Raw genomic sequence first — 23,572 nt, forward strand, 5'->3', positions numbered from 1 at the left:
AAAGCATACACATAATTGCATCACTGTCAGACAAAAGTTCTACATAAGGCTTGACATCGGCAACAAGATGTTAAATACCAAGTTGAACACATTATTCTTTGTGACTTCAAAAAGCTTGTTTGACAACTACAACTTTAAACCATTTTGAAGTTAAAATACTATAAAGAAAGACAATTACTGGTTAAAAGTGGAATCATATTGCAGGTTATTCGTTACATTTCTATTGAAGACCAATTTCATCAACTCATAATGTGGGTCCAATAATCTAATCCTTCATTGTTCAATATGTTCTTGGTATGTGAAAGGAATTCATGGTGAAGCTCCCACGAAATTTTTCAGTCTGCTTGCTATGTCAGTGACTATTGTTGAAACAACTAATTCATTACTCATACATTCCTGTCTTTTCTCTGCATCAAAATCAACAATAAAAAGAAAGTAGCATTTCTGTAATTTTCTGGAGAGCCTGTTACATCCAGGGAAAAGTGAGCATGGAGCTAAGTAGGCTCTGCCTCTGAAAATGAATTATTTGTTCATGTATATACATTAAGTTATTTACTAAATAGCAGAGAGAGAGAAACATCAAATCACTCCCTCCTAGATATATGTTTCTCACAGTCATTTTCCTAAGAAACCACAGGTTGGAACCATAATCCCCATTAAAAATAAATAAATAAAAGGCACTGATGAGAGTTCATCCAGCTAAGGGGTGACCTGCTCCTGGTAACTCACTGAACTGTGTGAGAGAGATCAGCAGAAGAGCATGGAAAGGGAGTAAATAAAGATAGGGTATTTTCTGTTTTCTGTCTATAGGCATCAAAGGCAGACAGATGTTGCACACGCACACCTGCATTTTTTTCTTTTGGATTGACTCATGGCTCTGATAAGTAGCATGTTTTCAAGCATGCAAATACATGGGTTCTGCTCACAACCACCACTTCACAGCCGCGTGTCATACTCCAAAGGCTTGTCTGCATCTTCATCTCCTCTGGTGTTTGTCTCTATTTCTACTTCCAAGGCTGGACTGATCCTTTCCAATGTGTAGTCACTTCTTCTCAAATCTGTGGCAAGAAAATGAATTCAATGATGCAGCCAAGTAAATGTTTGAAAAGCACGTACACACCAGGCAGTGTCCAACCCAGCCCGTTAGCTGTTTCCAGAAGGAAGAAAATCTGCAGCGAGGCAAATCAGAGGCAGAGGGATGAGAGCCCTGGGGGGACCCAAAATGGTGTGAGCTGATATGAATAAATCTTCCCTGTCTGTATTCATTCAGCTGATTTTCTCTTCTATTCAGAACACAAATAATCAAAACCAATAGCACTGCAGTTTCTGTTTCGAAATCAAACACCACTTATTACTCCAGGTAGGCACTGAAAGGAAGGAGCTTTCCCCCCTAGAAAAAAATAAGTGGATGGAAATTCATCCAAAATAGCAATCTGGTTTGTCTTTAAGTCTTTTAAATATGCCTAACATCAAACATAAGTACATTCTATCAAGTTTAACATGAACAACAGGCAATCCAACTAAACTAAGTAAGAAGGCTGCAGTGTATAGGACCCTACTCCTGTGCCAGGAAATCTCCAGTGGGTTTTTCCCTGGCTAATGCATTGCCAATTTTCAGATTGTTACTCTTACTCATTCTAAAAATTATTGTTCATTGTATCTGTAGAGAAGACCCTGGAAAAATGAGCTAACATTTTACAAAGCAAAGGAAACAATTCAATATGTAGAAGTTTTTGTGCTGAATACTAACATGAGCTTGATAGGCTCCAGCCCTTACACAGCTGCTGCGCAAAAAAAAAGAGAGGTAAAAGAGTAGTATTCTCATATCTGCCCTTGCACACAGACAATGTGCCTGCTATAATCTTTTAGCTCAATAGGATTTTGGTTCTCATCTTTATAGTATGCTTTGGCCTTTACTTCCTAGCACATAAAAAGTAATACATAAAATAAAAATTAATCTTCACTTTGCATACCAGGAAGTTTCAGCCTCTTGCAGCAAGAATTACAATGATGCTTTGTGATGAAGTTTCTTATTGCACCTTCTCCTAGATTTGCTGGCCCAAATACCATCTTTCCAGATCTAGAAGAAATATTAAATAAAAAATCAATGATCTCAAAACGATACAGATGTAGGAGAGGGAGAAGATGATGACAACTATCAGTTAGAGACGTTAACCTTTTGTATAAAGATCAGCAAAAGTTAGTATACATCACAAGTTTCTTATTCCTGGAACAAGAAAACTGCCAATTCTGTTAGAGTACTAGCCTACATATACTCCATTTACTTTTCCTTCCTGATGCATCTCAGAGATGCTCTACCAGGAGGGAAAACAGACCCTATAGTTCCTAGTGAAATGCTCAAAGAGAATTTGGGCACAGTGACATTTAGACAACAGATGTCAGAATCTGAGTGACTCAGACCACTCATTCTCATCAAGCAAATGGCTTGGTTCCAGTTTTGATGAAGGCACCTGGGAACAAACCAAAGCTAGCATGGACTTACTTTTACCTCACTGAAGAACAGGAAGCCAAATGCAAGCAAAGCCTTAGTCATATCAGTATGCAGTGCAGAAAAAAAAAATCCAACCCCCTCAATAGACTTTTGACAAGCAAGGCTTTAAAATTTGTTGGCTTCTTATCCTCATTTCCATGTGTCTGCACTCAGGCCAATTCAGTAATGTTACTAGGGAATCCATTTGTGGAACTGCATTGCATATTCTGAATGAAGCTGACACAACCAGAAGCTAGCTATATCCACATATGTATTAGAAGTACCACATAATGATAACATATTCTTAACATAGTCTGTAAGATCAGTGTTCATTAATTTTAATATTGCTCTGCCATTATTCTCAATAATTTAATTGACATTCTAGACATCATGGAACAAAGCACACACAAAATGCATCCAAAGAACCTTCATGAATGCTAGTATTTTATTTTAATGATATGCAAAGTGGAAACAACACATTTTAAAATCTGGAATCAATTACAGCTCTGAGAAGCTATAGAAAAAGATTTTAACTCTCAAATCTATCTGTAATCTATAGTAACAAAACATATTCTCTTTGAAGAAAGCAGTTTTCAAATACAACACTCTCTCCTTTCACATGGGAGAAAAGCAATGATTAGCCAAAATTACTGTAGACATCTTAGTATCTCTTTAATTTCTGGCAGACACTAAAGCCTATCTGTCCCCTGGATCAACTGAAGGACTCATCTAATCAAGCTTCACTGCAAATTAGTTCATCAAATAAGGCAAGAAGTGAATTATGTATTCACTAATACATAATTCCAAGGAGGAACAGGTATAAACTGTAGAGGGGCAGAATTAGACTAGACATTAGTAAGAATTTCTTCACTGTGAGAGTGGTGAAACACTGGAACAGGCTGCCAAAGGAAGTTGTGGATGCCCATACCTGGAGGTGTTCAAGGCCAGGTTGGATGGGGTCTTGGGTTATCTGATCTAGTGGGATGTCCCTGCCCATGGCAGGGGGAACTAGATGATCTTTAAGGTCCCTTCCAACCCTAACTATTCTATGATTCTATGATTCCATGATTCTATGATAGTTATTGTTTAAGTGCCATATATACATTGTAAATTACAAGATGCTATATAGTCATGCATATCCCTTGGTATAATGTGGCAAAATGTTAGTAAGATTAGAACACAGAGAAGTATTTGCTTGGGCAGGCATAGAAAATTGAGAAGACTTTACTAACTCTGTTGCTACAGAACCACTCTGATACTTCCTCTGATCTAACTGTTATCCCGTGCAAAGTGCAGCAAATAGCATAAGATAGACTTATAAATTTCTAATGCTGCTGTGAGATAAACAGGGGTACTGTCTGCAACATATGTGAAGTAATCTTTCCCCTCTATCCAGCACTGGCAAAAGTTGAAGAGGAATGCTGCACTTAAATTTGAAATACTATTTCAAGTAAAATGGGGGAAAATTGGAAAAATAAGGATTACCAGGATTCTAGAAATCATAACACACACGAAAAGACTAGGAAGTAGCCTAAAAAAAAAATAAATTGAAGGTTAAAGTGTTGACTGTCTTTAAGCTTGTTGAATTTTTTTACTCTATTTCAACAGTCACAGGACCAGAAAGAAATAATAAAAAAAAAAAAATCTTTCAGTTTGCAAACTATTGAAAAAAGATGTTCTGGGAAGTTTTTAAGGTCATCATTGGAAGACCTTAAGACTTGTCTGGGCAAGACCTCTAAAGCCAGGAATGACATGGTGAAGAAGAACCAGCTGAACTCTTCAGGTCCTTTCTAATGCTACAGATGTTTTATAAATAGTATGTCTCTCCTGGTCATTCAGGGTCAGATTTTACCCCAAGAAGAGGAAAATACCGAGCCTAGGCTCCTTACTTCCCAAGGAGGTACATTAATGGAGGCTAATGGGCTTAAAAAATCCCATGTTCCTCCTTTTGTGCAGAACCTTACTTAACAGTTATGCTCCCTAAATGCCTACCAGATTGTACCAGACAGGTCCTGGCTGGCAGGCAATTAACACAGACTATGCTGATGCAAAGAGTACTCTTTTTAGTCCAGAGCTTCAAATGCTCAAAGCCAACAATAAGACATTTACAGGGCTTCACTGATGGAAGGTAAAGGGCTGTGAGGGTCTTCATGGCAAGTAGTACCTTTCCAAGGAGCTGTCCAAATAATTTATTATGTTTGTTCTCGTATTTTTAGCTTCCAGTCCACCTGTTTCAGTTCTGCACGTTTCTACAGCAGAGGTTCAGCCCATGTAGGTATTTCTTCTACTGGTAGAAATTCAATTTTTAATCATTCATCTGGAAGTGCACATCTCAGTAAACATTCAACAGATTTGTTCTTCAAAACGCATACCAAGCAGTAGCTTCAGAGAACATGGTCTCCATTTGTTACTAAACCCTTCAGCCCATCACTATTTGCTTGAGAGCTTTCAAAACGGAGAGCAAGGGACCTAGCACCTCTGACTCCTCCTCTTCACATCTTTGTAATGAGATTTCTGACTGCCACCGCTGTTTTTATCACTTCTCTCAGCAGGCCTAATGCACTAGTTCTTTCAAATTTGAAACTCAGCCCACTGTTTTCCTTATGTGTGAATCTGCTCTGCAAACATTCTGTACCTAGGGTCTATAAAAGCTTTACCCACATGGACTTCATTGTAGATTTGGCAAGCAGTACATGCTAAAAAGAGCATCCAGATCATTGCTGCTGAGGTAATTCTTCACAGTTTTTGGGTAGTACAAGAGTCTATAGGGACTGCATTGTGTCATGACCCTGGTGCTGTGCCTTAACTACTTCTATTTTTAAAGGAAATCTTTTTGTGAACATTATAACCACTTCATTTTATCACTTTATACATTCTGTGCAGTGCATATGGCCAGATCTTCAATGGATGTTAAATATCCATGAATTTACATGGATTTACATCAGCTCAGGATCTGTCTGAGATGTCACAGTATCAGGCATAATTTCCAAACATTTCTGTTATTTTTCTCTTGGTACTGTAAATAAAACCGAGACACAATGCACTATCACAGAGCTAGAGGTCGCATTTTACTGTTACAAAGTTCGTTTCAATACAGAATGCAGAATGCATGACAGAAAAGACTCATTACAAGATAACAACAGGAGCAACTAAATCAATGGAATTGAAGAAGTGAAACATAGATAAGTTTAAGTAGGGCTAAAATTTGAATCAGTCCCATGATTTCTCCCAGGCTTCTAAGAGAACATGAGCTAAAAGCGACTTTTGAGGCATTGCACAAGTTTTGACTAAGTATCTTACCTACAAATGAAAACTTAGATCTTGTGACTGTCAGAAATGTTTCACTTGTGAGTAAATGAAGGTTCGAGTAAAGACAGTGCTTTCAGATTGTAATTGTTGTTACAATTTTGAATATGTTTCTTACAGTTGAGGATCTGGTGGCTGCTTACAGTACCCATCCATGGTATCACTGCCTATTCCTTTAGATCCTTGAATCAAAACAACATAGTTTCACAACTTACTATTCTGAAGATTTCCCTGTACAAAAGAAAATCAAGCTGATTTTGATTAATTATTCAACACTTTCTCTTTAACTAGGATTTGACTGTTTTGCAGATGATTAAAACCACCACAACAAACAGTTTTCCAAATAAAATTTGTATGATCAAATTCTAGAAAGCAGAACAAAATTATTTAATGACAAAAATAATCCAGAAGGACACTAACAAACATAAGCTTCACAAGAATGTAAATAAGTAGTATTTCTAGTCTAAAGAGGATAAGCTGAGTTGCCACATGAAGCACTGTGGTTTATGACCAGAGCCTTCATTAATAACTATTACAGTTTATGTTACCACAGATATAAAAAATCCACTTGAACAACAGCAAATCTTACTGCTATACATCTGTAGCAACACCTTAAAAATGTTGCTAAAATTTAGTGAATAAGTACACAGTTGACCTCTATACCTCTATCCAATTTATCCTTGTGCCTTTGTCACAGTCCTGTGATCTGCTTAGGGTGAAGACTTTGTCACCACGAGATGCTCAGCATATTTTTGATGTTGCTTCCAAAATAAATATTATATGGCTAATACACCTCCATTCATAATTAAACATTCATCCAACATTAATAGTCATTTATTACTAATTTTATGAATGAAAGATTAATAATGGTCCCAGAACTAAGAACATGCTTCCAAAATTAACTTGTCCTGTGTTATAGGCAAGTCATCTGATATTTCCATAGCTAATTGCCTTTCATTTTAAATGAGATTATATTACATTATTTCTTCCAAATATGAGACATCCCTACAACCAGACAACTCGAGTTTAGCAAGAGAGAGATAAGCAAGCTGAGCAAGCTGAGCACAAGACAGTGGAGGGGCAAGGATGCCAGGGCACAGCTGTGTGCATTCAGGAAGACTCCCTAGAGAAGAGGATCCTGCAGGTCAACAATGATCAATACCACTGCTTCTCCTCTTGCTGCAGCAAATACCAGCGAGGAGCAAGGTCCCTAGGTGGAAGAATGGCCAGGGTTCTGATCCTGAAATTTGATCTACAAAGGCAAACTGCTACATCTGTGTAGTGTTTCTGATTTTTGTAATTTTCCACACATTATTTATCATCTCCATATCATGGGTCTGAGGTTGTAAAGTGCAGAATGCTTAAATTAGGCATTAGGACTTATCAGAAAAATCAGAGATCCAGAGGCCATCTCCTCATCCTCTTAACCTACTGCAGTCTCATATACCACATGAAACAGTGCCCCAGCATGTAAGGGAAACCAGAATGTCATACGTAAATTACTGATGACCTCTTTCACTGCAAATTGGCAAAGAGACTTAAAAGGTCTTCCATTTCCTACTCCCATTCTCACTGCATAGCTCTGGAAATCTCCTGTGCTTTCAGCAGCATAGACTCTCCCCACCTTTCATATACCACTTCCTACACGTTGAGAGCTGAGACACTTACAGCCCCGAAGCACACAGTCCTCCAAAGCAAAACCGAAGGTGTAGTGTCTCCATTGCCATTATACCTTTGTTTAACCCAAACATCACATGAAAAATAATAAAATCTCTCATATAAAACACAAAAAACACTCTAAATATGCAGACTGTTGGCAGGACATCTGAAGTGAATTATAATTTCATCACAAAGAAACCTACTTTTTGTCTTCCGGTTTAATCACAGATGGATCTGTAAGGTCTTCTCCAACACCTACAACAAAAACAACAGTGAATGTTACAAAGAAAGGTATTCACAATTTCATAATCTGGCACATAACAAAAATGTAATTATCCATTTTCTTTGTAGATCATAAAATACCGTAGTTAAAGTGGTCAGGAGCTAAAAAGAATATGGTAAAAGTGTGAAAATCCATTAGAGTACTGGCAAATATACAGTTCTTATTACAGCCCCAACTTCAGATGCTTTGAGGTTTATTTATATGTAGATGGAAGGTTTATGTAAATGCACTAAATATTATGCTGACGCTCAACTAAGCAAAATGTGAGTAATGGTAAGAATCTTATGTAAAATGGATTAAAGGTAATAATCAGACATGGATCTTACTGATATCAATAGATCTACTCTTGAGTTACATTCTTTTCATGTAACAAACATGACAAGCTGCAATGTTGTGATTTGTAAATGCTTCATCTGTTATCCCTTTTTCCTTCTGTGTGGCTATGGAAGCATATTAAATAAATAATTCTGTTACCTGAACACTGATACCTATGTTACAGTTTCCCACAAACTGATGACATACTACCATTTTACCAAAAAGCTCTTTTTTTTATATCTGGAGTTTTCATGCTTTTCAATAATGAAAAAAGTCTATGATCATCCAACATGCAAAATTTTTTATTTCAATAGGGCACTGGTGCTAAATTTATACTCTGCAACGAGCACCGGTGAAGATTATTGAAACAGCATATTGTGATTGAAATACCCCCAAATTGCAACACTCTTCAGTGCAGGTCATTTCACTTTGTATGCAAAGATGGTCATGGTATTATACAGTAAATGGTAATAGAGATTAATTCTACTAGAACTCTGAGGGGAGCAGCCCTTGCACTTTTCCACAACTCCAGATTAGAGAACTACAAGATACACACAAAGCAGAGATTTCAGTTTGTTTTAGACGGAAACTGAAGCTTCAGTCTTGATGAGATTTACATCGATGTTTATATTCTCCACGTTTGAGCCAACACAGTTGGTCTGGAACTTCTGAGAACTGTGTAATAAACCCAAGCAAACTTCAGACAAATTTTAGTAGGCTATGGTGAAGACACATCTACTCTTTCTGTATTATTTTTCATGTACAGCTAAAACCGAATGAAGGCAAGGACTGAAATATAGGTTTATTTTGTATAATAAGCATGTCTTTTTGTAATTCACAGCTTCTGGATGCTGTAAAATGTAAATATGTTAAGTCGCTGTCTACCCATAGACATTTCTCTTGACAAAAAATGACAAACAATAGTGCTTATACTGTTTGATGGGTGCTGTTCATCTTCTGAACATTGTCAACTGTTTTATCTCCTTAAAATGTGACATGTTTCCACTTACATATGTACAGCAAAGTGATCACTTGCTCTTTGAAGGATCCACCAGATTTTCTGAATAGCATTGAGGCTTGCATCTTATGTAAACTGTTTACAGATTTATTACTATGAAAATTGAAAAAATACAGATAGCAGCTTGCACTCTTCTGACAGATATACACATACATGAAGCGTGCATTTATACACAGGTATGCTTGATTCTAAGTATTATTTATGTATTCGAATAAAAACAGAAATAAATTGTGGAGTAGGCTTTTTGGAGATGGCTGATATGTTCCAGCACTCTTTATCTACCTACTCCCTTGCCCATTCAGCCTAGACATATCTGAAGCCAAATTATTTTCCTATTATACCTATACTAATCCAGAGTGTTTCTGTGGGTAGTAATTTATCAGCACTGCATAACAGATATTCAGGGATTTCTTGTCCTTTGCCAAATATATATGAGAACGGAATTTGGCTAATTCCTCAGTAGTAAATTTCCTGTTGAGAAAATTGCTTTTCATTGGTTTTCAAACAGTGATCCCATGCTAGCAGTCACCTTGCAGATCCAGGACAAGGAGCTCCCCACGCGTGTACACATAGGTCCAGTGAGAGAAGGCCAGCATCAGCTCTTCCAGCAAGCTGCTGGGAGTAATCTCATCTCCATTGTTATTGTTGTATTTCCGAAAATTGCCAGTCATGTACTTCTCAATGGTCAGCCACTGATTTGCTGAATGGCAGTAGATGAGGAAAACTTCCAGGAACCTGTAGATAAAAATGCTGTTTATCAGGAAATGGCAGGGTAATGAAAATCCCAACAGTCAGCACACTGCATGATTTAAAGGAAATATATCAGAAAGGAGGACATATCTTCACTAGCTGGAACACTTTGAAGAGCAGGTGGTACCAAATGGTAGACAATAAAAATGCTTCCTCAATTTGATAATTCTCAAAACAAAGCATTTGATCAGAAAGTATAGTTTATGAACAAATAACGTAGTCTTATTTACTCCAGCCACTGTAAATAAGCTATACCAAAAAATCTTAAGTTAATCATGTAAAAGGCTAGTCTTGCTTAATTCTAAGGAACAACATTATGAAGAAGCTTATTTTGCCATCGCATTTAGCTATAAAGACAAAGTTCAAAGCTGTGTCCTTTTCCTCTTAAAAAGTTGTTTAACGATCACCAGACAGTCTAAGCAGCACCTATTTCAACACACTATTTTCCAAAGAAGGCTGCACCAGACTTGGGATACAGCTGAGAAAAGAAACCTTTGGCATCTGGTACTTAAATATGGTGATTTTACCTTGGAGTATAGGGAATAGTATGAGGTTTCACTTGATTGAAGGTATAGATTAACTTCTGGGCAGCCCTTTGCTGTTGGATCTCCTGAAGAAAATATTGTTATAAGCATTAATTTCATTTTCATTAATGTGTCACAAATTCATCAAAATAAACCAGCAAACACTTGATTGTATACTCTTTATAAATGGAAGATATCTCTTCCTCAAAACATTCTTTCTTTCCAAAAGATAATATCAAACATTATGTCAACCATGCTGAAGACATTCATATGTAAGCAGTGAAACATTTAAGGCACATCAGGCTAGACCAGTCAGTATGCCTTCAGGTCTGAACTTACCCTCAGGCAGAGATGTAACACTGTGCCATCATGAAAGATCTTTTGCCAAGTCTGAACCACCTCTGGCAGAAAAGACTTCACAATAAATACTTGTCCCAACTTTAATACATCATTCTCAGACCAAGTGCAAATGACCTTCATGGCCCTCCGCAGACCCCCATCCATCTCCTCCCGTGACAAGACTTGGATCATTGCAGCCGTGCCACGCTGGGACCAAGAAGACATGCTTTTATCGAGGTTCATAGGTGAACTTTCTTCTAGGCGATAAACAGTCACTTCCTCTCCAGCTTAGATAAAAAGAAGTTTCGTTAACAGAAGTCACACATTGCAGAAGCCAGAAAGAACTGCATTTTGATTTGGTATCTTAAAATAACATATCACTTCACATATCTTTGTAAGCCACACATTAAAAGACAGCTTTTTAATTGTTACTTTTCACCTGTGTGAAAACATCCTGAGCCAAAATTTACACTACTTACTCTGTACATTCTGCTTAATATCTACCATGATAACAAAAGTGGTCCAAAGAGCTTGTAGTAAGCCTCTAAAAAGAGATGAATCTAAGACCTCCTGCACGCTTCCACACAAACAAAACTCATTGATATCCTGGTCTGTATAAATTAATCTCATTTGCCACATCTTTTTGAGCACTTAAAGATGGTCAAGCTTTGTTAATATATATTTTTAAAGGGTTACCATTTTATCTCCAGTATATGAACTTTAAATATCCTGAGTGTGGCTCCCTCTGATTATGCATTTATGTAGAAGAGGAATTTTTAGTAAGACTTGTTTTAAGTTAATCAAAATCCATGAAATGTTCACAGTATTTTCCTTGTAATTGTGTTTAACAAAATCAAAACAAAAAAAACCCAAATAAACAAGGCAAAAAAACCCCACAGCAGAGTTGTTTCAAAAGTGGTGACTTGGCCATGATGAGCTAGGGAAATTAGATTGAAAAGGACAAAACTCTTCTCAGAGAAAGGAATCCTACATGAACAAGCTAAAACAAATTTTACAAAAAGGAATTTTACAGTTCTGGTTTCTTAAACTAAGATTTGCCTTTTTCCTAGAAATTCCAGTGGTACCTGTACTGCACAAAATTGCAGACGTTCTGCTCCTCTGAATAATATTATTCTGAAAGCAGAACAAACCTGGTAAGCTTTACCTCAGTCACACTCTATATGGTTTCTCAGTATAGTTGTAACAGCATTCGTCTTCCACAGCGTGAGACAACTTTCTGCTGCTATCACTTGTAAACTAACAGAAAGGTGGACTGATTTTTTAAACTTGGCTTTCCTTCTTGCAACTCACATTATTAGCAATATTAATGCATGAGAAACAGGTTTTCACTGGGAAGTGTGGTAAGGTAGCTATGTCTGCAAAATGGCAAATGGCATAAGGAAGGACAAACTAGATTTAGAGTAGTAGATTTCATCCCTTCTTCTAAGCTTACTTTCACCACTTAGAACAAACTTAGGCACTGTCAAAAGGCACAGTTTGCATACAATTTAATTGAAAATAAATCAGGGGAAAAGCCAGTGTCTTACATAAAAGACAGACACTTGAATAAAGATACTATAACTAGACACATTTTTTAATCTTTCATCAATTCTTCATTTTATTCTCTTTTGACAATTTAGTACCTAGAAAGGTGTCTCCTGGGAGCTTCAAAGATTAGAATGTTCAATATGCTCATAGCTATATTAATTATCTACAGCAATCTGGTCCCAAGAAATCCTATGATGATGCAAGTATAAGTGATTAGTTGATGACAGACAAAATATTCTACCCATTAAAAAGAAGGTACCTAAGTCTCAAGTCTTTACAGGCAGAGCTTCTGCTGTTGTAAGCCGATATTGCACACTAATTTCAGAACTCATACAAATTATTTATGTATTTTTCTCTAGCACCCTTCTGTTGCACCACACTTTTTTTATTATTGGTACACTACAACTCTTCTGCACCAGCTACAGGAGTAGTGCCCTCTACAACAATACCTGGTTTTCTTCTTGATGGGATACCATGTACATGTAAAAAAACAAGAGTGAATGCAGGTAACTAAGGTTAAGTGGAAAATTTTTGCTATCCTAATGATAGGTATAGAGAAGATGGGAGTTAGATTCATCTCTGAGGTTGAAAGTAAACACATGACTGTCATCATATACAAGCTACAGCAAGGGAAACGAATACTGAAAAAATGCTAGGTTCACAGTGAAGTCAATCAAATACTGCAAGAGGCTGTCCAGCGCAGCTAAGGAATCTTAATTTATAGGTCTACTCAACATGCAATTGGACAGGCCTTCAGCAATCTGATGTGAATTGGCCACAGAGGGACCTCCAAAAGCCCCTAAACTACTGCATGACTACAATTCTGTCCTGGTTCATCTCTTCTGAAAAATAAGAATTGCTGAAATTAATCCAAAGAAATTTCTCAAACATAGTCTTTAGAAAAGACAGTGCACCAACTACTTTATAAAACAAAAAACATAAGCAGGAAGTTGGTACTCACCAAAGAGCTGGACTGGTGTAAATGGTATTGTCTGAGCAAGTCTCATTAAGTTGTTTCTTTCAACAGCTGCAAACAACATAGATTTCACTACTACACTGAATAAATAGAAAGCTGACTGAGTTTCAAAAACATCTGGCAATGCTTCACTGTAGTGCACAAAGCAAAGGAGGCTGCAGTGTGATCCTATATCAGATATGACCATCTTTCTACATAGCTAGCAATTCCTTTTTGCACATTCATGGTATCTCGCAAGCATCAGCTGCTACTCTTCCTGTTCTCTTTTTGCAAGGAAGTAGGTTCTCTGGTATAAGACCCCTGCACCCTGGCTAGAAGGACTGCTTCTGCTAATTCTTCATCCCCTTCCTTTCACTAAGGGCTGTCACTACTTTCTCTGGCTGCTGGCTCCAACACAGCAACATTCATGCTGTGCCAATGAGAAATACTGGCCTCAGCTGCCCTCACTGTCTGTCTTTGTCAGTCTCCTGGGAATTTTGCAAGGCATCACAGGAAAATCCAAGCTTGCCCTGCACAGAGCATTGTTTCTTCATCTGGGCTTTCTGCCAAATAACATCAGTAACATTACTGTATCTCCCTAACTGATGTTTTATTTCTCAGGCAAACACCATCAAAACTTCAGAGTGTCAACTAAATATTTATAGATTTATCCTTACTGTTACTCAGTTATCAGGAAGAGAGGTGGGAAGTAAGCTGCAAAGTGGGTAAGACTAGAACAAGGAGGTAACTCAGATGCTACAGTGCTGTCTGCCTAATTTCCCTGTTCAATGGCTGAAGACAAAACTAGCATCCAAAGCAAAAAGTGAACCACAGCAGAGCTGTGTTTCTCTTCAGAGCAACCAAAAAGTCCTGATGGCAAACTCTTCCAGAGCTTGGACAGTCTGCCCTTCTATTTAAGTCTACTTCCCTGAGCAGCAATTAATTACAGATTATTTAGCCTAGCCCTGAAGGAGAGAGCGAAGGGGACCCATGACATACCAACCCTTGAATTAAGGTCCTAATTTGAAAAAATCTGCATTTCAGATTTCAATTCAAGGTTTGTTAATATATTCCAAATTCAACAGGCATTGGTTAACATGTCTTAATAGTTTTGGAGCATGTACTGAAAATTAAGGTCCTCCCTTGATGCTTCTACCAGGAACACATTTTAGTCATGGAATTAGTGCATAGCAGGGAAGTAAACAGAGGAGCTGCCAGATCTGTGCCATCTGACATACCCTGTCAGGGCTCATTCTAAACCCTCCAAAAGTAATGTGAAGTGGACTTGCACCAGCTGCTAAACTTGGGTCAAAACTCAAGTTCTTTTGGGACTACAGAGGCCTGCACATATATATATCTGCCTGCACAACATGATAGCATAAATAATGTGTAAGCAGTAGATGGTGTAAGATGGTAGTATCACACTTTGGGCTTAGTTGGCTAAATTCTATCCCGCCCTTACCCAGGAATTAAAACTTACGATGGAAAACTCTCAAGATGTTTGTCAGCTCATAATGAAATCACTGTCATGTACTAAAAAGTCTTATTTAATCTGAAATAGCATGCCTGACAAGAGCCAAAATAATCACTGCAACAATGCCACAGTACCAGAGAAATTACTCCTGTACACTGATTACAAACCAAGAGGTGTTATTACCAGTGAAAATTCGCACAGTTTTTTGAACTTCAGGAGGCTGCTAACGCGTCTGATTAGCCTTCCTTTTAAAGGAGGCCAAGTCCTACAGGCAACAGAGACATCTACTGGCAAGCTCTCCACAGCTCTCCTCCGGGAAATCTGACATCCAAGCCTTGTGGGAAAAATCTGTGCCTACTCAGTTCAGGAAAAGATAGGGCTACGGCAATTAGCATCCAAATGATTTATTCCTTGCCAGATTTCCAGGAGTTCATAGGTATATAGACACAGATTAAACAGTACATCAACAATAAACTGAAGAAACCAATTCCAGAAAGTACAAAGGAGGATATGGGAGGTGTAAGGGAAAGTGACAGCTATAAACAAATGAGTGCCACATCCCCCCCTCAACCCCTCGTGGGAATTGGAGCTCTATTCATTCTTTCCACAGATATTTTGAAAGTGATAATCTACACTCTGCTCTGGATTTCCAGAAATACCCAGAAAGGAACAATTAGCAGCAAGAAAGTAATTCATAATTTCCTCACTAGAGTGCTAGTCGTGAATTAACAGAGAACCTACTTAGCAGTGAGCAATTGTGCAGCTCTTCAAGGTGAAAGTCACAGAGGATGACAAGGGAAGAACTAATGTCCTTCTTAATTTTATAAGTTACTCAGCTATCATTCTGGTGCTTTGTGCTTACCTGAGTAATGATGATGCAGATCTTGAGATGTTTTTAAGCAGGTGAAGGTACCTGAAATAACATTTAAAGGATCATTACATTACTTAATTAGAGCAGAAAAAAAAAATGAATGTTTTTTTAATTCCTTCCATCCCAAAGTTTGTCATTAAACAGATTAATCATAATTACTATCTCAGCATTCTGAAGAGAATAAGCTTTAACTATGTTATACTGTACCATATACTGGCAGATTTCAGTCATCAATGTAATATAGCCAGAAGACTTATTTATTCAGGGAAATGGTAGGAAACTTCTGATATTAACCTCAAGGACATGTAGCTTCTCTAAGCCAACTACGTGTCAGGGATATTAAAAGCACTTTGCTGTCTATCATGTTTCAGAGCCTCCCAAAGGCATGATTTTTCCAACTCCATCCTCAGTCATTAAGCATACCATTAACTACACTATCAAACCAAAGTAATAATAATAATGATTAACCCACAACATCTAAAATGCTGTCAAAATACATATAAAGACTCTCTGTTGTTTTATATTTAATAGGCAGAGCCAGATCAAATTTGGTCCAAAAATCTTTTTTTTATAAGAAGTTTTTTAATAAGTTTCCATTAATTAGATGCAATCACTTTGTTCTATTGGAAAACAATCATTTGAAAGGCCAGATTTCAGAAAATAAGGATATTGTATTGCTTTAACTCTGACAAGCAAGGTAGTCAAAACTGAATCTTTATCAAAATATTTGAACATTACACTTCTGTTCTTCTTGTATTTTACTACCTTATATTCTCTTGTCCAGCAAAAGAGATCTCAAAAAAAAAAAACCAAACCAAAACCAGATGTTGGGGTATGAGCCAGCATTTCCACTGAGTGCCCTTAGTGATTCAAGGCCCCTTTTGCTCTCTTTCTTGCAGGACCCAACTAGTTTTGCTGCATTTTGTATGTTGGAAAACAACAAAAATGAAAAGGGGAATGAGGGCTAAGTCATTCCTTTTGAGGATGGGAAAACTGGATTTTAATCAAAGCAACTGTGCACTCTAGAGAGCAGCCCCACAACTCACTATGCTTACAGCAGAATGCTGCAGCACTGCAGTGTTTTGTGCACAGGCAAACCCAGAAAGAGCAGCATTTGAAGGGGAGATAAGTCTAAAAGCAACTCATTTCTGCATCATGACAAGCCTCAAAAAGAGATAGATGCCCAGCTGCTCAGCCTCTTACAGCTACATGACATGTCAGGAAAACTGGAAGATAGACTAAAAGGCAACAAATACAAGTCATGTTAACTAACACTCTGCTTTTGTGGAATAAAGTACTTTCCTCCTATAACCTCGAATTTCTTCACTGGGTAATTCATGATAAACTCCATCATTCAATGATTTCATAATTTCAGGGAAACCACAAAAACAGAGGAATTACACCAAACAGCAACTTGAAAAATCAAGAACAAATAAAAATTTAATATCACAATCTATCCTCAGGTATACACCCTCTTTTAACCCAGGAGTTCTCTTAGACTGGCAGGGAGGAAAACAGGACCACCATTGTAAAAAGCCTCCTCCTATTGGAAAAGATAACATTACTGGGTGAACTAGAGGAAAAAAAATATTTTTTCTTTTAATACTTTGCAGTTATCACAAGAAAAACATGTCTTCATTAAAAATATGTCACTTTAAAGTACAAATTAGTAACTAACATATGAAACAGTAGTTCAGCATTTTCCTATAGCCCATCAAATATAGTACACTAACTTTGGTTTGGATTTTGTACTTTGGAATCATCAGAGTGAGTTTTGCAGAAGGGAATTAAAATGAGTGACAAGCCACCCAAAACTTACTGTCCATTTCCTCTGAAGCTCTCAACCTGTTTAAAAGCAAACAATTGATACTTTACTTAAAAGATTCTGTCATTAAGCTAATACTGGTGCATACAAAGAGATACCATCTCTGTGCAGGCAAAACACACAAAGGTTTGATCAGCAATCATAAAGCAAAATAACCCTCACTGCAACTTTGTTCACTGTGGCAATCAGCAAATAACCTTCACTTACTGAAGAATAGCCACATTTTTCTACATGTTTTTTTGCTTTGTTTTTTGTTAGTTGCTCTTAGAATTCTGCACTGCTGTTCATATCATTTATACTGCAATAAGAGTATCAGTTAAAGAGCATTTCAACCACATACACAACAGTTCATTTTTCAATCAATGCTAAGATGTATTCAGAGCTACCTATGCCATTACCATTGCTTACTTAAAACCAGACTTTTAAACTCATGGTCCTTTGGATTAGCAAGGCTGCACAGAGACTACAGCATCAGCATTAACATTAAAGCAGTCTTTGTTACAGAAGAGAGCAGATATGATTCACCTCACAGACCAGAGAGCTACTACTGAAGATAACTACATGACAGAATCAGGCCATCCAACAGACTGTAAGTCCTGCTGGTAAGTATGCAGTTTTCCTACTGCCTATAAATGACTGGGTATGAAATAAACAAATAAACAAACAAACAAACAAAACATAAAAAAAACCCACAACCAACCACAGTATCTTTTTTCCACTTTCCATGGTAAAATCACATAGGATGTGATGGTTTTTTAGTGTCTTTTATGTATTACAACCACTGCGTTACTAAGTAAGAGAAAAAAAAAGGAAAAGGAACAGAGAGGCAGCACTGCCCATGATAAAAATATCTACAATATTAAGATAAGGACCAATCAAGCTGAAAAGGAAATGTAAAAAAAAAAATAAATAAAATTAAAAATATTTTTATATCAGTATACTTTCAGTAAATATAATAAATGCTTAATAATTATTAAAAATCCATTAGGAGAATCAAGCTAAATATTTTGTAAGTATTTTGTGCAGATTGAGATTAATCAAAGAATGAGAGAAACTTTCAGGAGCTGCTAGTACTTTGATTATTGAATAAAGAAAATATGCAATTTGCACAGCAAAAGCAAACACAACTTTTCATGCTCACTAGTTTGGCATAACATCTTGTTGAAGGCTCTATGATTATCTTAGTAACTAAATTAGAAAACTGGATTATTGTTAGACTGAAAAAGGGTCTCCATTCCACCTAAATTATGCACTTTGTTTAAATGGATCCCCTTTGTCTCTATTAATAAGTCTTCACTTAAAGAAACTTTAATACATTGAATTGCCTCAACTCTCCATTTCAAATAAATTTCTTATCCTAAATATATCACAGAACTGAATGGGAAACCTGCATAAAGTACAGAAGCCTCATTCTAAAAGCCTGTGATTGATATCTTAATATATTAAAAGTACATACGAGGAGTTCTTGTTCAGATTACTTTTCTTGGTTGTTCCAAATATGTTATTACTCAAATCCTGCAAAGAAGAGAGATGCTTTTACTGGTAAAATCTGCACATCTCTGTCATATACACACTGTGCAACTCAAAAAGGTACAATCTTGAAACACTTCTTGTTATGCTTATTGTTAGTACAAATAATGACACTGACAGGTGAATCACAGCATTGCCATGCCTACCCTAAAATGGAACTGATTTGTTCACAATACTGTTTTCAAATAAACAGACAAATAAACACATTCAAATAAAATACTCAGGTACCCACCTGTGCCTCAATGCGCTCACAGAAGCATGTTAAAGGCCTTCTAATATGGACAGTATTAAAGAACTTTTATTTATATGGGAAAATTCCAATTTAGGGATTGGCTTTACAGATGCTGAAAACAAGATGCAGCCTAAATCTCTATAACAGAAGAAGGTAACAGACTGAGCAGCTTTCCAGTGGTATTTAGATTATATATTTTCCAGGTCTTATAGTTAAATAAGTACCTAAATAGACTTCTAAATTTCCAGCCATATTAGGGAAAATTGGGCCAGCTGGGTCGTTGTAATGTAATGTGCTAATTAGAAACAGAATTATTCTTCTGAATAGTAGTCAGGAAGATTTAAAGAAAAAAAAAAAGAAACAAAACAAAAACAGAGCACCCCCAAAAAATTCAAAGACCATAAAGTTTAAAGATAATTAACTACAGTTCAGCTATGAATCCCACCCTTGAGTTTTAGCCAAGATCTGCTAATATGAGTTTTGAAGCACCGGCTTGCTTGGTCCCTTCACACAGTTTCCCTGACTGTGTTTCACATTTCAAAGATTTAGTGATTTAGCCTCCAAGCTCTGTACAAAATCAGTGAATTTATTTCTATTTCTCTCCCTCCACTCTTTCATACAAAAACTTATTTCCTTCCCTGGCATCAGGAATTCTAATTCTACAACAATTAGAACAGCAGATCTGAAACTGTATTCTGATTTACTTTTATTTCTTAAAAAAAAACCCAACTCTTTGTGTTTACAGTGAAAAATAAAGTAGGCTTTTAAAGATCAACATTTTAATATTAAAGAGTGCTATAAGTAAAACAGGTAAAGAAAGGTGCTGCTGGACAAGGGAGAGTAAAGGTTATTTCACAGTTCCTTTTCTTAATTTATTCTTTGTTAACTTTGTTAACGCCTAAAGAATGTAGTGAAATATATGTTTTCTGCCATCACCTACAGCATTTTAAGACAGATAGAAGTTTCTATAATCAGATTTCTCCTCACAGTCTTCAGGAAACATAAATTGGTCTACCTTCATCAAAGACAATGAGCTTATGTTGGTTTACATAGGCAGAGGACCTTAACATTATGGACCTGCAAATTAACTTTGATAATAATAAGATACGATATTTTTAAGCCAGTAGTTAAGAAATCTAAGCTTTGCAATTATTATCCACATTTACTTCCCACTTTGCAAGAAATAACTACCTCTGTGTGATTAACAGCTATATAGCTAACTCTGAAATGCACTTCACTTTGCTAAAAAATTGTGTCCACGTGTTCAAGACCAAGATGCGTGCTCACACAGTGCCTAACGAAATATCAACACACATGTCATTTCTGACCAACTTCCTCACACTCAGAACCACTCTATGTTTCAATAATCTAATATTCTACTTCAATAATCTTAATAGAGTGTTAACAACTGTTAAATTGTTAATTTACTTGCACATAGGCACTCTGCCAGCAGATAACAAAGTTCCTCATCTCTCAAGAGATGTTTCATGACAAAGAACCTATACCGGCCAGTCCAGGTATATCAGTAGAGCTACCCTGGGCTCAGCTCGGCAAAAAAATGGACAAGGATGTGCAGTCTTAGGTCTTACCTCTTGAGAATGCCTCAGGTAATCACAGAATGGTACGGTACGCCTACTGATGTCTTGATTTTTCATTTTCTGGTGCATGTAACTGAGGCGTTCCAAACCTAGCCAAAAGATGAAGTATGAGCTATTTCCAGAGTGTAAATGAACCGCTCTGCTGCTACAAACTATAAACCTATGCAGTGCTATAAAATAAACACCTATATGGCACATTGCCCCAGCAACTATGTAATGGGTTATAAAAGCAATAATAGAATTTCATAGGGTTAAAAAGGACTGTTTCCATTCTTTGTCTGCAGAATTTGGAAGAGTGCAGCCCTTCTCAGACTATCTTGTGCTGAGTCACAGCATTCCCTGGTGCTTCCCCAGCAGCTTGAAGGATGAAGCCAGTGAGTTGCATCGCAGCAAAGCTAGAAGATAATATGAACTATGTAAAGGATTTCTGAGAATGAAAAGCTGGAGAATTACTAAAAAAAAAGAGTAAGAATGCCATTCCCTTTTCATTTCAACAGAGACAATCCAAAATTCACTTCTTCCCTTTGGAGATGTGTTTCTGAGCAAATGAGTAATGCATGCAGAAGATCTGCCAGCAGATACAGTATCATAGCACTGCCTGTGAGTGTAAATGCCCTGAGAAATTCATGAGAGTTTACTTTTGCAATTAGTCAGGTTGCCACTTTAGAAGACACCTCAAGAGATGAGACAAAGATATCATATTCCTCGCTTCCCACATATTCCTGAGAACTAGTACTGCACTGTCTCTTACACAAGAAGGACAGTTCTCCAGAAAGTTTAAACTGGCCATCCACACAACCTATACTCCTTCTGACACAGCAAATAACCAAGCTGTGTGTGCCTGCAACCTAATTCTAATTCTGTAAAATTTATGCCATGAAGTGAAAGTGGCATGAGTCACTTTAAATCTGTCGGGTTTTTATTTATTGCTTCTTTATAAAAGCTGTTTTGAATTTTGAATTTCACCATCACATACTTAGCTGACTGAAATTAGACACAGTGAGCCAGTTCTTGCTGTGTTTCTCTTGCTCATCCCAGACATTGATCTCTGCAGGCTCCGAGCTCACTTGGGTGTTCTGGGGACAACCATCCACTGTAATCACCTGGTAAGACACAGACAAAATGACAACTTATAGGATTACTAGCACTTCTGCCATATGTCTGACACCCTATGTTGTGGCCTTTCAGAACATCACTGAAATGCAAATGACTGAACTCCTCCCATGTGAGAAAGTGATTTCCCCATTTTTTTCACAAGTTGCAGAAGACACGTTGCTTTTATCTAGTACAGCCCACTGATGAAAAATCTAGGACTACTGGGTGTTAAAGTTTCAAGTCCCTCAGAATACTTTCAGAGGTATAGGTCTCAAAGTTCAATTCTAAGATCTGTTGCTAACCTGAATATCTTATGTAAATAAATCGGCCTTCAGCTTTCAACTCACTACATAGAGATAACTCTTTCTATCTGACAAGGATCCTGGGAATCTCTTTATAAATAGATTTACATATCTGTACACATACAAAAGCTGACATACGACACAATCAATATGCTGTATGCAATAAGCTAAATGTTTAATGGATTCAGAGAATCCACCTGCAGGACTCTTGTAGGCAGGAGACAGGCCTGGCTTGCTTGTTTACAGTTGCACACTATCTGGATGTGTCTCACCAATCCTCCAGTCTATCCTAGATTACATGAAGCCTCCCCAAGTTCTCCTGCCAGCTAAAGTGCAAGGACTGATTCCTGTCTGTGTAAAATCAGTAATGTCTCCGGTATCACAGAATCACACAGAATCACAGAATCACTAGGATGGAAAAGACCCCCAGGATCATTGAGTCCAACCATTCCTATCAAACACTAAACCATGCCCCTCAGCACCTCATCTGCCCTCCTTTTAAATACCTCCAGAGATGGTGCCTCAACCACCTGCCTGGGCAGCCTGCTCCAGTGCCCAATTACACTTCCCGTGAAAATTTATTTCTGATATCCAGCCTGAACCTCCCCTGCCAGATCTTGAGGTCATTCCCCCTTGTCCTGTCCCCTGTCACTTGGGAGAAGAGGCTAGCACCTTCCTCTCTACAACCTCCTTTCAGGCAGTTGTAGAGAGCAATAAGGTCTCCCCTCAGCCTTCTCTTCTCAAGGCTAAACAACCTCAGCTCTCTCAGCCATTCCTCATAAGGCTTGTTTTCCAGCCCCTTCACCAGCTTTGTTGCTCTTCTCTGGACACACTCCAGAGCCTCAACATCCTTCTAGTAGTGAGGGGCTCAGAACTGAACACAGTATTCGAGGTGCAGTCTCACCAGTGCCGAGAACAGAGGAAGAATAACCTCTCTGGACCTGCTGGCCATGCCATTTCTGATACAAGCCAAGATGCTATTGGCCTTCTTGGCCACCCAGGCACACTGCTGGCTCATGTTCAGTCGGCTGTCAACCAACACCCTCAGGTCTTTCTCCTAAAGGCAGCTTTCTAGCCAGACTTCTCCTAGTCTGTAGCACTGCACAGGGTTGTTGGGCCACAAGTGCAGGACCCAGCATTTGGCCTTGTTCATCCTCATGCCATTGGTCTCAGCCCAGCGGTCCAGCCTGTTCAGATCCCTCTGCAAAGCCTCACTACCTTCCATCAGATCCACGCTTCCACCCAGCTTAGCATCGTCTGCAAACTTGCTGAAGGTGCATTCAATGCCTTCATCCAGGTCATTGATAGACATTCAACAGGGCTGGACCCAGCACTGAGCCCTGGGGAACCCCACTTGTCACTGGCCTCCAGCTGGATTTAACACCATTTCCCACCACTCTCTGGGCCCGGCCATCCAATCAATTTTCCACCCAGGAGAATGTGCGCCTGTCCAGGCC

General features: G+C 37.8%; 1 protein-coding gene across 1 annotated transcript in view; it reads right to left on the reverse strand.

Moving 5' to 3' along the window:
- Positions 1-660: 660 nt before the first annotated feature.
- TRPM6 (transient receptor potential cation channel subfamily M member 6) overlaps positions 661-23,572 on the reverse strand; it is a 90,459-nt gene continuing 67,547 nt past the window's right edge. The window contains exons 28-39 of the mRNA XM_069881215.1: positions 21,695-21,821; positions 20,710-20,807; positions 18,815-18,873; positions 17,353-17,378; positions 15,525-15,575; positions 13,195-13,260; positions 10,686-10,972; positions 10,350-10,432; positions 9,602-9,807; positions 7,660-7,711; positions 1,974-2,080; positions 661-1,058 (exon numbers count right to left, since the gene is read on the reverse strand). Of these exons, the coding sequence (XP_069737316.1) occupies positions 937-1,058; positions 1,974-2,080; positions 7,660-7,711; positions 9,602-9,807; positions 10,350-10,432; positions 10,686-10,972; positions 13,195-13,260; positions 15,525-15,575; positions 17,353-17,378; positions 18,815-18,873; positions 20,710-20,807; positions 21,695-21,821 (1,284 nt within the window). The 3' untranslated portion in view covers positions 661-936. The remainder of the gene's footprint in view (positions 1,059-1,973; positions 2,081-7,659; positions 7,712-9,601; positions 9,808-10,349; positions 10,433-10,685; positions 10,973-13,194; positions 13,261-15,524; positions 15,576-17,352; positions 17,379-18,814; positions 18,874-20,709; positions 20,808-21,694; positions 21,822-23,572) is intronic.

This window comes from Phaenicophaeus curvirostris, chromosome Z (genome assembly GCF_032191515.1).
Source record: "Phaenicophaeus curvirostris isolate KB17595 chromosome Z, BPBGC_Pcur_1.0, whole genome shotgun sequence".
In the NCBI taxonomy this organism is placed as follows: Eukaryota; Metazoa; Chordata; class Aves; order Cuculiformes; family Cuculidae; genus Phaenicophaeus; species Phaenicophaeus curvirostris.